This window comes from Elgaria multicarinata, chromosome 5, assembly GCF_023053635.1.
Source record: "Elgaria multicarinata webbii isolate HBS135686 ecotype San Diego chromosome 5, rElgMul1.1.pri, whole genome shotgun sequence".
Taxonomy (NCBI): Eukaryota; Metazoa; Chordata; class Lepidosauria; order Squamata; family Anguidae; genus Elgaria; species Elgaria multicarinata.
The window spans coordinates 69,595,135-69,611,591 of NC_086175.1; the positions used below are offsets into that span (position 1 = coordinate 69,595,135).

The 16,457-nt window shown below is 41.4% G+C and overlaps 1 protein-coding gene across 3 annotated transcripts in view; it reads left to right on the top strand.

Annotated features, from left to right (window-relative positions):
- LOC134398924 (cystathionine beta-synthase-like protein) overlaps nt 1-14,486 on the top strand; it is a 47,288-nt gene extending 32,802 nt beyond the window's left edge. The window contains exons 11-17 of one of the 3 annotated variants that reach the window (XM_063126577.1): nt 582-687; nt 1,866-1,943; nt 4,363-4,497; nt 6,406-6,514; nt 9,680-9,764; nt 13,276-13,335; nt 14,032-14,486. In XM_063126577.1, coding sequence (XP_062982647.1) covers nt 582-687; nt 1,866-1,943; nt 4,363-4,497; nt 6,406-6,514; nt 9,680-9,764; nt 13,276-13,335; nt 14,032-14,159 — 701 coding nt within the window. In that variant the 3' untranslated portion in view covers nt 14,160-14,486. Of the gene's footprint in view, nt 1-581; nt 688-1,865; nt 1,944-4,362; nt 4,498-6,405; nt 6,515-9,679; nt 9,765-13,275; nt 13,714-14,031 lie in introns of those variants that run through there. The other 2 variants (XM_063126575.1, XM_063126574.1) reach the window with 2 other exon arrangements.
- Nucleotides 14,487-16,457: the final 1,971 nt, after the last annotated feature.

Here is a 16,457-nt window from a genome sequence, read left to right on the forward strand (position 1 = left end):
TTGTTTATCTAGCGGGTACTCCCCACACATCATGATAATAATCAACTATGGTATGGATTAGGATCAGCGCTAAGTTGACTTTTAGTCCATGCTGAGTTCACTCACTCATTCCCCGCCCTCTCTCCCCGTCTCAGTCCTCCCGCTAGTACCCCAACAGCCATTGTTGTTGAAAAACTGTCCTGCCATCTGTACTAGAGCGACAGCCACTGCTTTGACTGCTCTTGCCTTGCAACTCAGTGGCCAGTGAAATAACCAATGGTGGCCAACAAAATAGCCAACAGTGCCCTCCACACAACTTGATAACCAATGGTGGTTCAGATAGCCAACTCAACACAGTGTTGGTTCTTTGCATGGGTTAATTTGGCCAAATAACCAACTGTTGATTAAAAAAAATTCCCTCCATGCAACACAATAACCAACTGTCAACTACTAAAACCACCGCAGGTTATCGTGTTGTCTGAAGCCAGTCAGTCTCTCAAGGTGTATTTCAATTGCTGATAAAGAGACACTGCCCTCAAGCTCCTTTCTCTGTCTCCTTTCACATCTCCCTTTTCAAAATGGTTTCCATGTGGTTTTGACAGGTGGCAGTTCAGGCAGCGCCATGTCTGTTGCTGTGAAGGCTGCCAAACAGCTGAAAGAAGGTCAGCGCTGCGTTGTCATCCTTCCTGACTCTGTCAGGAACTACATGTAAGTAGCTATTTCTCTCTTACTACCTGACTCTAACTTTGAGGCAGAGGCCCCTCCCTGCACGATTGGTCCTGCACACTTTGTGACTAAATGGCTCCTGTGCCCTGCCAGGCTGGTGCCAACAGGGCGGGAGAAGCAACAGAGGTGATTTTTGCTTCTCCATCCTCTGAGTTTTTCCCCTCTAGAGAGGCCTCTGAGTCTGTGGAGTCACACTGCTAGGGCTGGGGCAGGAAAGGCTACAAAAATACCCTCTTTGACCTCTATGAGGTCATCTGAGGATGCTTTTGCCACCTCAGAAATAGGAATTGCTGTTCTTTCTGTGGCAATTGTGGGGGAGTGGGAGTGGATTCTGACTTCAGGAGGAGGAATAAAAAAAATCCTATGTTCCTGGGATGTTGTCCTAGGGACCATAGGATTGTTCCCTGACTTATGCAAAGAAACCTGGTAAACAATTAGCCCCTATTCTCACCACAACACGGGGATAATTTCATGATATCTCTGGTGCATTTTTGCCTTCCACCTATGATATGATATTAAAAAGCACATTAATGTTGTTGTTGTTTTTTAATTAAAATAGAGAGCTGTCTATTTTGTGGAGGTCTTTTAAAAGGTTGTTTAGTTTATTCTTGAAAATAATGTTTGGTTAGCTCCAGGATACCTTACGGACTGCCTCCTCCAGTACCAGCCTGCCCGCACCCATCTTTGTGCCCCAAGTGTGCTGGAGGTGCTGAGGATGGACCCTCGCCTCTTTACCTTTGGCCCCCAAAAGCTTCTCCAAAATGGAATTCAGGCCTTGGGCTGAAAGAGGCTCACAACCCCTGGTCTAGACCCTTCTTTCTCAGCTTCTCAGAACCACCACCACCACCCACTTCCTCCCCTCTGCCACTTTCAGGTGCCCTAAGCCCAGCCAGGGAGAAATAGTGTTGCTGGAAAGTAGCTGACCGCCCATTGACTCCCCCTGCAGGGCTGGAGACTGTCGCAGACCCATTGCGGCCTATGCATCGACCAGCCTGATTATATTTTTATGGGAAGTTCTAAAAGTGAAACATTTAAAATAATGTTTTTTATCATGCTTACAAGCTATAAACAATTTATGCCACATTATCCTTTATAACGTGTTTACCTTTAAGGCAGGTGTGACCCTAATTGGTATGTATGGTTATTTTCGTGGTTTCCAGGTCCAAGTTCTTGAGTGACAAATGGATGTCCCTAAAAGGCTTCATGACAGAAGAGGATGATATTATTCACAGACCTTGGTGAGATGATGGTGTCTGTCAAAGCTCAGTCAAATGTATTTGTGAAGAACCCACTTGTCCAAAAATCCACTCTTAAGTTACAAGAATTTTTTTAACCAAGTCTAGTCGGACCGTGTATGGTGTGTGTGTGTGTGTGTGTGTGTGTGTGTGTGTATGGTCATCCTCAGAATTAATTTGCTTGGGGAAAGTTGCTGCTCTTAATTAAGATTAGGTCCCCATCCTAAACATCTCTCTCTATCATAAACATAAATACATCACCTTAACACAACCTTCTCCCTGGTGCCCTCCAGATGTGTTGGGCTGTAACTTCCATCACAGGCAGCAGTGGAGAAGGTTGGGGGAGGCACAGGTTTTGGAAGGCTGCCTTACTGCGTTCTTTGCCTTTAATAATAATAATAATAATAATAATAATAATAATAATAATAATAATAATAATTAATAATAGGTTATTACCTTTAAAGCCTTACATGGCCTACCCAGTTGAATTTTAAAATGTCTTAAAAGATTTTAGGATTTTAATAATGTTTTATGTTTTTAATCAGTTTCATGTATTTTATATTTTTGTATTCTGTTGTTCCCCGCCTCGATCCAGAGGGAGAGTATTATTATTATTGTATTTATTTCTTACCCGCCTCTCCCTCTGGATCGAGGCAGGGAACAACATCAAATACAATACAATAAATAAAACTAGTTAAAAGAGCATATAAAACCAATACAATATTAAAATAACAATCACAACATCTTAAAATTATTAGGTTTAAAATTCATCTGGGTAGGCCTGCCGAAAGAGACTAGTCTTTAGTAAGTTTTAGTTAAGGGGTTTATAGAGCAGCTTGGGTACTTGTTTTGGAATACTGACAAAAGAAAAGCAATGGGTACATTTCATGTCCCCTTTTCTCAAATAATGTATATTCCCTCTAGTTTTGCTATAGTGATTTATGCACAGAGGGGAAACAACTATTTATGAAACTGATGTACTTTTAGTACCAAAGAAGCTCCAATGGGGAAAAGCTTATTGCAAAGAACAGAGACACAAGATTCCCCACAATACCCGAATATCCAAGACACAGTACCTGAATATCAATGACTCAGCAGAATTTGATTCCATCCATCTGTATTACAACCCATTGGTCCATAGTCCTTACTGGCTGTAACTAGGAACTGAGGATATAGAGAGAGAGCTTCAGCTATTGGGTGGTATAGAAATGCAATAAATAAATAAATAAATAAAATATTTTTTTGAATATATAATTCCAGCTCCACTAGAATGATTGAAGTCATAATTTTGATTTCTAGGGAGTTGCTGTGTTAATCTGTTGAAGCCAAAACATCAAAGACTTTGGTACTTACAGAATTACTGTTGCACAAATTTTCTTGGACTGAAGTCCATTTCACCTGATATATGAAGAGTTATCCTCACTTGGCAAGCACACACACACACAGGCCAAATGGGCAGTCTGTCACAATTCTATGGAAAGATTAAAACAAGCAAAGTAACCATTCACAACAGCAGTCATGAGTGATAATGCAATTACCCAGCTTTAATAATTGTGCTAGGATGATTGTGCTATTACTGCTGCAGTGAATGGTCACTCTGCTTATCCTCCGTTTGACACAGAAATGTCACAGGCTCTACCTTTTTGCATTTCTTGGCTACTTGGCCCCACTATTTACAACAAATTCTAAAGGCCAGGTTCACAAAAGAGTAAGTTCTGTAGAGAAATGCGAACTCTAGACCAATTGGAAGGATTTGCCCTAGATGGTGTGTGCTAAAATGTTAGTGTCAGACATAGATTGTCTCCTGCAAAGTACCCCCATCCGTTTTAAAGTGGATCCGTGCAGGAAACTGCCATGTGCCAATGAGGTAAGGCCTCCATCTTCCTAGAAGTAAAACAGGGAAAGGCCATGATTCTGATTTATAGCAGAAGAGATAGAATTTTGGCCTGTCACTCATTCATATCAGCATTTAAGGAAGGCAAAGAGCTTCACTGAGGGTAGGTTTGTAATGGCAGCTGCTCTAGTCTGGCACTAGAGGGCACCTTTGGAGATGTGTGGGAAGCAACCCTAGAGAAGACTGATGCCTTTTCTCCCCCATGGCAATGTTTCTCTGGCAACAACAGGAAACTGGCCAGCTCCACAGTTGCCCTGCCATGAGTAATGCAAATGTGATATGGGTGTCCCTTGCATGCTCCAAATGAGTGTCTGATCTAAAAATAACCCCGACGCCAGAATACTCAAAATGACCTCTTCTGGCACTAACTGAGGCAGAGGGTAAACTGCTGTATTTACTCTTTGTTGCAGTAACAGGCCTCACAAGTCTTTCTCAGAAAAGCTTATTTTCAAAGGTTTTCCATCGTACCTGCATTGCATGTTATAAAATAATCTGTGGACTTGATTTTACTATCATCTTTTCTCCCAGGTGGTGGCACTTGAAAGTTCAGGAGTTATGTCTCTCTGCTCCCCTGACAGTACTACCAAGTGTCACCTGTGAAAAGACCATTGACATACTCAGAGAGAAAGGATTTGACCAGGTACCAGTGGTTGATGAATCTGGGTATGTGCAGACCTTAATATTTTTCCTTCCTTCCTCCAAATAAAACCAGTTTCTAAAGGACTACTATTTGCATATACATCACTTAGTAGTCTTTCCTACCTTTTGGTTTTCTCTGATAGAATCCACCACATTTCATGATCCCCTCTAGTGTGCTACATGGTTTGCTTGAACTAGGGATAGGCGAACAAGTGATGTTCACATTTGCCCATATCCTTTGAAAATCAACTTGATGCTTGTCTCTACTTTGATTTCCGCAGTTGCTGTTTGATTTGTGTGAATGGGAAAATTGTGGGAATCAAATGTGTTCAAACAGGAAAATTGTGCAAAAAATAGTATTTTTCAAATTTGCGTAACTTTTCCCCAGAAACCAAAGCATGAAAGTGTGCAATTTTTAAATCATGTTATTTCATAGAATCATAGAATAGCAGAGTTGGAAGGGGCCTACAAGGCCATCGAGTCCAACCCCCTGCTCAATGCAGGAATCCACCCTAAAGCATCCCTGACAGATGGTTGTCCAGCTGCCTCTTGAATGCCTCTAGTGTGGGAGAGCCCACAACCTTCCTAGGTAACTGAGGTTTCAAATTGCTCTTTCTCTGAAATTTGTGGAATTTTTGAATGCAAGCAGATGTTTGAGAATTTGCGAACATTTTCAGAGAACACATTCTCCAACTCGTGTTCAGGGTTGCAAATAGGTGGTGTTCGACAGTTTTGCAAGCACAAATGAAATTTCCGTGCATCCCCGTCTTGAGCCTCCCACTTTGAATCTTATCATGCATCTTTGTCACCAGATCACGGGCCTGGTACAGAAAACCTCTGAAATGGGTTGGATGAATCATCAGGCCCTTAATTAGTGGTTTGGAGCGAAACCTCCCAACTCTTCAATTTTGTTTTCAATCTCTATATTGTAGGACATGAGCAAAGGTTGTTTCATTTTCTTTTTAAAATGCACTTCCTTGAGGTTAAGGGAAAGGTGTGGTTGTAGTTGCTGCTTTTAAAATCTGCCCTTAAAATTATGACATGGTTTATTACCTCTTGAGGGCTGCAGTCATCTCTGGGAAATGGCCCATAAAAGAATTAACTGAGCCCAAATTGCATCTTAGTTAAGTCAGCCAGGTAGGGAAGAGGCCATTGGGATGGTCAATGTTGTAGGTTGGTCAGCCGGGGACAAGTCGCACTTCAGGCAGGATGTTCTCTCCCCATTCCAGTATATTTTGTGGGTCTCGGGTCATCTGCATTAATGGCAGTGCAGGTATAAGAAAGGCCTGCATTGCCCAACACAAGCAATCCAGATTATACACAATGGGAAGCAATGAGATGACTGAAGAAGAACTGTTATCATTGACCTTTCAATTGTATTGAGTCTTCTATGTTATCAAAAGCTAACCCACTTCCCCCACTGTGCTAGGAACTGTACAGTCACTACTTAATGATAAGCACTGATCTAAAAAGCACACAGCTTTGCAAGACAGTATAGCAAAGCAAGCCAGTTTGAATTTAGCAATTTCAGTAGTTAATAACAACAACAATAATAATGTGCTCATCCTCTTTAGTGTTGTTGGGAATTTTTTTGCCTCCATAGAAAGTTAAAAATGTGCTTTCTGTGAGGGGCATCAATCTGCAGTGGGAAAATGACAGGTAGGGAAAGGGTTAAGCGCCTCATCCCTCCCCTGCCGGTTCTCCAGTCTAAATTTCTTTTCAATAAGTTCAATGTTGTAGGAACACTATTACATGCAGCATGTGACATGTAGTTTGTCCCTAAGGAGATTTTTTAAAACTGATTTCAAAATGGTAGAGATTTCTCAAAATGCCTGTCTAAAACATTAAGATGGGAGAGGGGAGAAAGAACATATGACTCATTTAATAGGAAACCTTTTCTTACATGGTTTGCTTGGGTATTCTTCTTTCCAGAGTGATTTTGGGAATGGTCACCCTTGGCAACATGCTTTCTTCAGTGCTTGCTGGTAAAGTACAGCCGTCAGACCAAGTCAACAAAGTAATCTACAAGCAGTTCAAAAAGGTAGCTGTGTCTTCCAGTGTCTCTCGTTCCTTTTCCCCATCCCCCAAGTATTCTTGAAGAAACAGCTCTTGGACTCTTCTTATTGCTTTGCAATACAATCTTTGTCTAAAATGTTTGATGCCAATTTTAAGGAAATTATACACATTTGCGTCGGTCAGGCTGGGACATGTTGCAATTCCAGCAGGACATTCACTCCCCCAAAGTTCATCCCAGTTCACCTAAGAGAGTGGGTGGCTAAACAAGGTTTATTTTGTGCCTCTTGGATCTTCTACAGTAACAGCAGTGTAGATATCAGGAAGGCCTATATCAGCCTTCCCCATCCTGGCGCCTGCCAGATGTGTTGGACTATGACTCCCAGCATCCCCCAGCCAGCCATGTTGGGAGTTGTAGTCCAAAACTAAGTTGGGGAAGGCTGGCCGACATTATCTAATGCAGGCAATCCAAATTGTACAGAATGGGAAACACTGGAGAAGGGATGTACGCTTGCACAGATGTTTTGGCATTACCTTACTGTGATGTCTGGAAAGTTTTGGAAGGTGCTGTATGAAGGCAGGGCAGATGATTCAGGCAGTGGAAGCACTGGAGGGACAAAAATGGACAGAGTGTGGGTGCAAGGTTAGCAGCTGGTTAGTTAAAATGTATTTATGTTCTGCTTTTTGTCAGGGGACTGTTTATTTAAAATGTTTATATCCCGCCCTATATCACTAGGATCTCAGGGCAGCATACAGATAAAATCATACAGTATAAAACAATAAATATACACAGCTAAAAACAAATTAAACCATTAATCAAGTTAAAACCAGTATATAATTTAAAAGCAGTAAAAACAATTCAAACTGTTAAAATAATGGGCAAGTCAGGTGAATTTAACCATTAAAGGCTTTGTTAAAAAGCCATGTTTTCACTTGGCGCCAGAATAAAATCAGCGTTGGCACCAGTCGGGCCTCCAAGGGGAGGGCATTCCACAGTCAGGGTGCCACAACAGAGAAAGCTCTCTCCCATGTCCCACTATAGCGAATGTGTTGTGTTGGTGGGATGCGGAGGAGGGCTCCTCCCAAAACAGCTTACAATATACTTCAAATACCAACCCTTACAAAATACGAAGATATTTAGAAACAATGTCAACAAATTAAAATAAAAAGTCAACCACTCAAAAATCGTAAAATATAAATAGAAAGTACAAAGAAATAATACAATCTCCACTTAATATATTTATATATTACATTCAGGGCCTGCTGCTGCTGCTTCATACCCTCCAATATTTTCCAGATGGAAACAGGGCCATGCTTGTAAACACCTGTATTCTCCTACCTCTGTTTGAGCTCTCCTCACTGTTGTTACACATTGCTGGAAGCTCTACTCCAGGAGTGGGCAGCTTATGGCCCTCCAGATGTTTTGCCCTACAGCAATCATCAGCCCTAGCCAGCAGGGCCAATGGTGAAGAATGATGGGAGTTATAAGCCAAGTTGCCCACCCCTGCTCTACTCCATCTGCTCCTTGCTGAGTTAAATTATCATGGAATAATAGCCTGTCCTGCATTATTTTAAAAAATTATGAGGCTCTTTTGAATCAAGATAAGCTAAAAGTGGAAAACAACCTGCCCTACAATATGCATGTGAAGTGGGCATTGCCAGGCTGTGCCTATATTTTTGAGTGGGTACAGCTCAAGCAAATGAATATTTTTTCTATATTCATCATAGGCTTTATATAAAAAGATGTTTTAAACCCCCAGCAACCATAACACAACAATTAAAACATCAAATAAAAACTAGGGAGACAGATGAGTGGGATAATATAGGAATAAACCAATCCTAAGGAGTCAGAGCAATAAAAACAACAAAGTTCAAGGCCAAAGGTCTAGCAAAAGCACTATTTCTCCACTAGCACTGTTCTTCCAAGCTTGCACGTGTGTTTGTGTATTCTTCCAACAGGTTCCGTAGCTGTTCTCATGCTGCCTCTTTCATAAGAGACTGCACAAGCTCCTGTTCAGGCAGAACAATGTCTCTTGTTTTCTCATGCGCTGCTCTAAAGTAACCTTCCCCAACCTGGTGCCCTCCAGATGTCTTGAACTACACTTCCCAGCATCCCCAGACATCATGCCTGCTGGGTGGAGATTAAGGGAGTTGTGGTCCAACACATCTCTAAATCATGGTGTGGGGGAGACAACCTAGTGCCCTCCAGTTGTTTTGAATGACAAATCCGATAATTGGTTATCCTGAATGTTGTAATCCCAAACATGTGGAAGGTGCCACATTGCCTGCCCTTCGTGTAAAACAACACTTCTGCGACTGGGGAACTCCTTCTCCATGTGGAAAGACACCTTTAGATCCAAACTAAGAAATCCAGATCGTGTAGAACTGTTTTCATTCAGCAAGTTTCTCTTCCTCCATTGTCCAGGAGCCAGAGTTTTGTTTTCTAGTCAACATGAAGAGTGCGGAAACGGAGCAGAAACTTCTTAGTGCAAGCTGCTTGGTGTAGCTTTCCCTTGACGCACATTATGTGATAGCCAATATTACTTTTAGTCATTGTCATCTATAAGAGACAAATAAATAAATAAATAAATAAATAAATAAATAAATAAATAAATAAATAATAATAATAATAATCAGAGTAAAAATAAAAATTCAGTAGGAAGAGCCCAGCAAGCTTAGGAAATGGCATGGGCATTTGTTGTTTTACTGTCCTATATTACTCGGAATGAAACTATGGGGGAAATTCAGTTCTAGAATGTGGAGTTTTGCTTTGCTTTTAGTGCTTGGCATTTATAGTATTTTTTCACTCTTATTTTGTCCCCAAGCTCCTCCTTCCAGTTCATATTGGCAGAGCTGAGAAACAAGTCTATGTTAATTGAATGTACTTATGAATTTGCAGTTTCCGTGTATCAAGTGGAGAGAGCACTTGAATCTCATCAGGGTTGTTTAATTAACCATATCCTCAAGTCTCCTCTTCTTCTTTTTTTTAAAACAACAGCATTTCACAAGGAAATGTCCTACAAACAAAATACAGATTTGTAAGATAGCTCATTATCATGACACAAGTGCTACTTTTAAGACCATGGTTGGGAACGTACCAGGGACGTGGGCGTAAGGATCTGGATGTTTGTGCAACCATCTTATAAGACTATGTACAATGCCTTTTTAAAGTTAGGTTACTTCCTCTTTGCAGATTCATCTGCAGGACAACTTGGGGAAGCTCTCTCATATTTTGGAAATCGATCACTTTGCTCTGGTGGTACATGAACAGATTCAATGTAAGTAGAAGGACATCAAGTGGTGCTGTGAACCATTTCTCCCCTCCTCAGCTTGCATGATTTTGAGCCTGTAACTCATTTACGAATGTGTTAGTTGCTCTTCTACTCAACTCTCTGGGCGACTGCCTAGTTCAGTATGAACTCTTGCTTGGTTACTAAGATCAGCAGGAGAGGCCCTTCCCAAGACGCCTTCGCTTACAGAGGCCCGCTTGTCAGACACACAGGGAAGGGCTTTCTCCTGGGTTGCTCCCAAACTCTAGGATTCACTGCCTTTGGAATTCGGATTGTCCCCCCTGCCTCTGCATTCAGGAAGGGGGTCAAGACACATTTTTAATGTGGCTTTTAGAATTGCTCTTATGGTTTTTAACATTTTACTATGTCTCTATTATTTTTTGTCTTCAGAATTTTTGCAAATTACCTTGGTTGATTCCAGAAAGACAGTATAAAAATGCAATAAATAGGATGAAGAAAAAAACAACCCAGAGGTGGGCAACTTCTGACCTTTGAGATGTTTTTGCCTACAACTCCCATCAGCCCTAGCCAGCACAGCCAATGGCGAGGGATCATTGGAGTTGTAGATCATATTATCTGGAGGGGTTACCCCTGTACTAAATACATTCAACATGTAGTCAAAGAATAGTGTGTCCAGTGCTACATTTGGTTACTTCCAACTTCCCCAGTCCAGTGCATCAGGCCCATTGTTAACAGTGAGATGAACTGGAAGGCACAATATATAAACTGTAAGAAACATGTTAACAGTAGTGCAACCAAATCCGTTAACAATGGCCTGTTAGTTTTTCTTAGCCTGACCATTGACACTGATACATTTATTGAATGCTACCCTGGCCTATGGTTGATCTTTAGACAAGAATGACTGTATTCTGTATTCTACCCCCACTTTCCATGAATAGTATCCATGATTTCTAGCTTCTCTGTCATACATGTATTGGAGTATCCAAAGCCTCCATGTACACCAGCCCAAGTCCTGGCATAATTCAGACTCACTCAGTTGCATTCTCTGATCAATACATTTTACTTTGGATAGTTAGGAAAGTCTTTTCTATTCCATCAGGGAATTAATGTTGTTTAATGTTTTGTCACTCTTCCATTACTGTTTCAGTGCAACTCTTATTTTATTGTTTTGGGGTGGTGTGTAGGGTTTGCTCCTTGTGTAAACTTTCAGTGTTTTTATTATACATTGCCCCAGGCGCCTGGTAGGTGGAGGGTGCAATGTAAAGGTCTAATGAATAAATAAGAAATGCATAGCATTTAACTAATGTTGATGACAGGGAGATTCCTCTATGTGTAATAGAGCAGCTGAAGAGGCTGTATAATTTTTCTCCACAGTCAAAAATAAATTTTGTTAATGGAAACTAAAATACCTATCTAACGTATCATGGGTCAGGTAGTAGACATGTGAATAATGCAGCTTTGAATTTCTTTGGTGCTTTTCACCTGAGGACAGAATCTCACAATATGAGAACGTGTTTGGATTCTGCAACCTTATATGCTGTAGCTTTGCAAAATTCATCTTCTTCCTAGTTAAGATAGCGGGCCAGTGCTTCCTGTCCTGCAGTATTCTTCCTCTTGAAATCTGGGTTGCCGCACTCCGCCTTGGACTAGTATCGTTGAGGGTGCCTTAATTGATGGAGATGGGCAGCGAGGAAGGAGGGAGCAAAATGGGCCAGATGTTCAGGTCTCCGCACAATCTGTAAAGATGCTGTTCAATTGGCTTTTTTAAAACAACAACAACAACAACAACTGGAGTTGCAGAAGTGGAGACAAGGGGCTTCACTATGGAACTCTTGAACTTGAAATAGACTGTGCAGGTCACTGTGGTCCAGTCCCAGGGAAACCTCTGGCATGTGGGCTCCAGATGATTAGCTTTGAGCCCAATGGCTGCCATTTTTTCTTTTCTTTTTATGTTGATAGCAGCTATGGATTGGATCCAAGCTTAGTTATACTTTGAGTAGGCTCATTGAAATCAATAGGCTTTATGTTAGTTATGACTAACTCAAGTCCAATTGATTTCATTGGGTCTCCTCTTAAGTATGACTAATCTGGAGCCAATCCATAGTCACTATCAACACACACACACACACACACTTGCAGCCCTTGGGCTCAATTTTTACTTCTCTAAGGCTATGCCATCCTGTGGTGATGTGGTGAGCAAAACTGACAATGAAGGCTAGGGTGTCTCACTGATTCCTAGATGAGCAAACAACATTAGCCCTAGTCAGGCGTTCAGTTTAAAATTGTGTAGAGGCAGCCAGGGATGCGTGCTCCATCCTCACCCCGCCCACTCCCAACCTTCACGTGTTGACAGGGGAAGGTCTGCAGTAAAAGTGTGTTTTCAAAAGAACGTAATTATGGAGCTCCTCACAATCTGGAGCCCTGACTTATGAAGGTTCCCTAATTCACAGTAAATGGAACACCCGCACAGAGCTATTGTTACAGGTATCCTCTGTAGTATCCAGTGGTGTCCTGGTGCTAACTCTAATTGACATTGTGCTAGCATAAGCTAACACTTTTGGTGGCAAATCATTTCTTTTCTCCACTGCACTAGTTACTATGCTCAAGTGTTTGTTTACGCTAGGACAAATCATTAATGTTAGAGCTGGGATGTCATTGGATACTACCCTGTGTTTTTCTTTCAAAATTATCTATATTGTCTCTAGGTCGTTTTGATTTTCTTCAAGGCTGATTGTTAATGTATAGCTAACCATGGAGTGGACTGTGTGCACTTTCATTGAATTTTTTATTACTGCATATCCGATTTTAGTGATGTCTTTCAAATATGGTGTGTTATATGTTGGAGTGACACATACAATTCATTTCTTATTTTATAGTTGACAGTCATTTCTGTGTTATCTCCTAACTTGTTGGTTGAAATGATGATGGTGATGATAATTTATTTGCATACCATTTTTCTTAAATATGATATCTTATCCCAGCTGAATCACTAAGGTTCAGCTCTCTTCCGTTTCTCACATGGTTTTATTTGTTGGCCACCTTAAAGAAAGGCAGCCTATAAATGTTTGAATAAATGGTTAAGTATCTCCTGCATGCCAATATACCATCTTCTCTCCAGATTCCCACTCTTATTGTGTGCTAAAAGAAGAATTATCCTTGTTCATTTAACCTTTTTCTCATGTCTGTATTTACAAGGTTGGAACCAAAGGTTGCCTCCCTCCATTGGAAGGAGCCTTCCTCTGACAGAGAGGCTCCTTCCATCAGGGGAAGAGAGCCTTCAGATCCTACCCTTAGCTTTTACAACGTCCCAATCTGAAGGCCACTGCAGATCTTTAAAATGACAAATGAGACTCAAATATAAAACATTTAGAATTGAAAGCCAGATGTTAAAAGAATCCCATGATAATCCAAAGCTGGAAAGTGTTTGCTTGAATGGAAAATTCTTGTATCTGGAGAGTTTCCCCCACCCCTTTGTCGATGTTTATGTTCTTCATTACTAATCTTTAAGGGGGCTTTTATGTTTCAATCCAATGTTTAGCTGCCGTGGAGCAAGCTAAGGCTGATGCCTCAACACCTAAAGTGACACTTTTCTTACAAGGCAAGTGGTTCATTATTGCAGCCTTCCCCAATCTGGTGCTTTCCCAATGGTTTGGACCAATTCCCATCAGCCCCAGCCAGCATGGTCAATAGTCAGGAATGCTGGTTGAAGTCCAAAACATCTGGAGAGCTCCAGGTTGCCTAACCCATCTTTGTTACTTTGAAATGCCCGGATAATCCCTTGTAACTGCTGTTTGTGCCATACGTTGGGTTGAGTGGGCTTAGGATGTGGCAGTGATCCCATACGCTACTTCAGCCTTCTCCAGCCTCATGCCCTCCAGTTGTTTCAGACTATAACCCCCAGACTTCCTGATCACCATTGCCTATGCAGGCTGGGGCTAATGGGAGTTGACATCTGAAACTTCTGGAGGATACCAGGTTGGGGAAGGCTGCCGCACGGGCTTTCACCAAAGCAACGTCGGCAGCATTAACTGGACCGGTTTCCATGGGCAAAACCAGAATACAGAACACCTGCTCACCTAGTACCAACCTAGAGACCTTTGCCTGAAGCGATATTCTGTCACCAATGAACAGCTAGAGTCCGACTCCCAGCCTTTCAGTTTGGTCATTCCAACAGAAAATTGGACATGGGGGTGGTTTGATGGATAAATATGTACTGTAGATAGTAATGTTTTGCTTTTAAAGTCTTAGTTTGAAAATTGAGCAGTCATGTCTGTTGTGTTCTTCTCGCCTCTAGATCACAGCGATGGCAAATCCAGTAAACGGCAAATGGTGTTTGGTGTTGTCACGGCAATTGACTTGCTCAACTTTGTGACTGCACGGGAACAGCGAAGCAAGGCAACCTCAGTCCAAGAAGCTTGTTGATCACAGTTCCTTCAGTGGCTTTTCATTTCCTTTTCATTTCTTCTTTTTTCCTGCCCTTTCTGTTAGAACAGCCTCAAAAATATGTTTTGCTCTAAACAAATAACCCCAGAGTCATTGGTGGGATACCTTTGCTGTAAACAAGACTCTGCAATTATAACTTCCAGCACACCAAAATGTAAGGTACCGAAGTACACGGTAGTCCTTGGGTTAGCTGGTGTTCAGTGAGAAGTTGCCTTCTTTGCTGATATAAAAGTGAGCTGGAGGAACAACGTGGTGGGCTCAGGCCATGGAGGTATGTGATTGTGGCTGTGGGGGGACGTCCTCCCAAGCTGCACCAGTCCTGCTTTCATGGGTGCAGCTTATTTCGAAGCTTCCCCCCCCCCCCATGTCATACTCCACTGCTGTTACATCCATGGGAGGTATGGAGACAGTATTAGGTATCTTATCCCTGTTACAACTTGGCAGATGTCGAGTCTACTGGCTGTCTCTTGTACCAGACATATGAAAAAACATCCATAACTTAACATAACCGTCATGGGAGGACCGCCTTCATACTTGTCCAGGTGCCAGATCATAAAGTTACTGTGCATGTGCAATAGGCAGGGTGGTCTGTAGACATGTTCTGTTTTTTTTTTTAGAAGCTAGCAACTGAGTCTTTTGTTCAGAGACAGTGGCAGGGACAAATGCCCTGTCTGTCCAGTAAATGTATTTGGACTGGATCTACCTCAAAGTTCTTCCCAAACACCAAACTTACAAAATATCAATTATTTGCCTTTTCCCATATTCAGCTCTCACTCCCTATATGCTCAGTACCCCCATCACCCTGGCCAAATTGTATGTGGGGGTGAAGGCAAAGAAATAATTCAGCTTCACTAATACATAGCAAAAATAGAAATATGGATCCCCACACATATACACTAGTAAATGGGTCGTCTGGCTCTACCAAGCACTCCACTATGCACATTATTCCTTTGTGTCAGCACTTTGCATTCTGAATCACTTTCTGCACATTACTCTTAAGCGAACTAGATCTCCAGCGGTGTTAGAGAACACTGTAAATTTTCCACTGATTTGCATTCTTAACCCTGCCAGAGTCTAGACTTCTATTAGCTTTAGCGTTGGCTAATTTGGATAACAGAATGATGAATGTCGTAACTATTCCAATATTTGCTGTTCAGTGAAGACCAAATCAAGTCTAATGGATATTAATTCTAATCTTAAATCAAAAGTTGTGATGATGATTCTTAGTTCGAATGTGTGCATATGCTCTTTAATTTGTCTTGGTTTATGTGCCCTGATGTCAACCTTTTTGCTACTTTGCACATGGGCAAGGTAAAATGTTACATTATGTCATTTCTAAATATGTATGTTTTGGTTTTAAAAACCTTTAGACTTTCATTTACTCAAATTATTGATCTGTGGCTTCCTATAACTTCCATTGGAAGCTTTTAAGAAGCATGTTACTGATACTGTATTTGTCCAGTCGTAGCAACACTTGTGTTCTGTGTCAGAAGACCCTTCTTGTCGCAGTCCCACGTGAAAAGTGTGCAGAAGCTCATTGATATCATATAAACACAGATTTATATATAAAACATAGATAGATGCCATCTTAAATCTAACACATGCAGTTTGGTCCTGTTGTAGCAGAGCAGCTACCCTTCGCCTTAGAAGATTTTGTTCAGCTTTCAACGTTCTAATCAATGAACATTATTGTTTCAGGCTCTCTAGGTTTATGAAAGGGAAAACCCATATGTTTTTCAAAATTCTGTTCTGGTGTTATATATGCTCCAAATTCAAGATAAAGATCAAATAAAAATTCTTTTATTTCTGATAAACGCAACAGATTGGCAGTTCTTGTTTTATTTGCTTATATTAGAAGTACTTCTGAGTGCAGGCATATAGGCCCAGGGTAGTACATGAATGGGTGTGCAAAGATATCTCTCTCTCTCAAGACTTCCAGTGAACATATAAATAGCACTGACCCCTTGTTGGAAGACAGGTAGGCAGAGATGCCCGGATGCTGTACTCTCCCCCCCCCCCCCACATTCTCCATGGCCAAATCTACACCTTGAGCCAAATCATTATGAATGTGGAATAAAAAGCAGGCTATAACACTATGAAAGTGGTACATGGAATGTGGATTGTGCCCCGACAGTTATCCGTGCATTTCAATACCACTATAAAGCAGTAGTGTAGATCTAGCCCAGATGATCAACCACAGTGGAAGAAATGACTGCTCCAACCACATTATGGGGAAGAGTTTTCAGGCTGGACCAACCTTCAACCAGGTCTGGATTG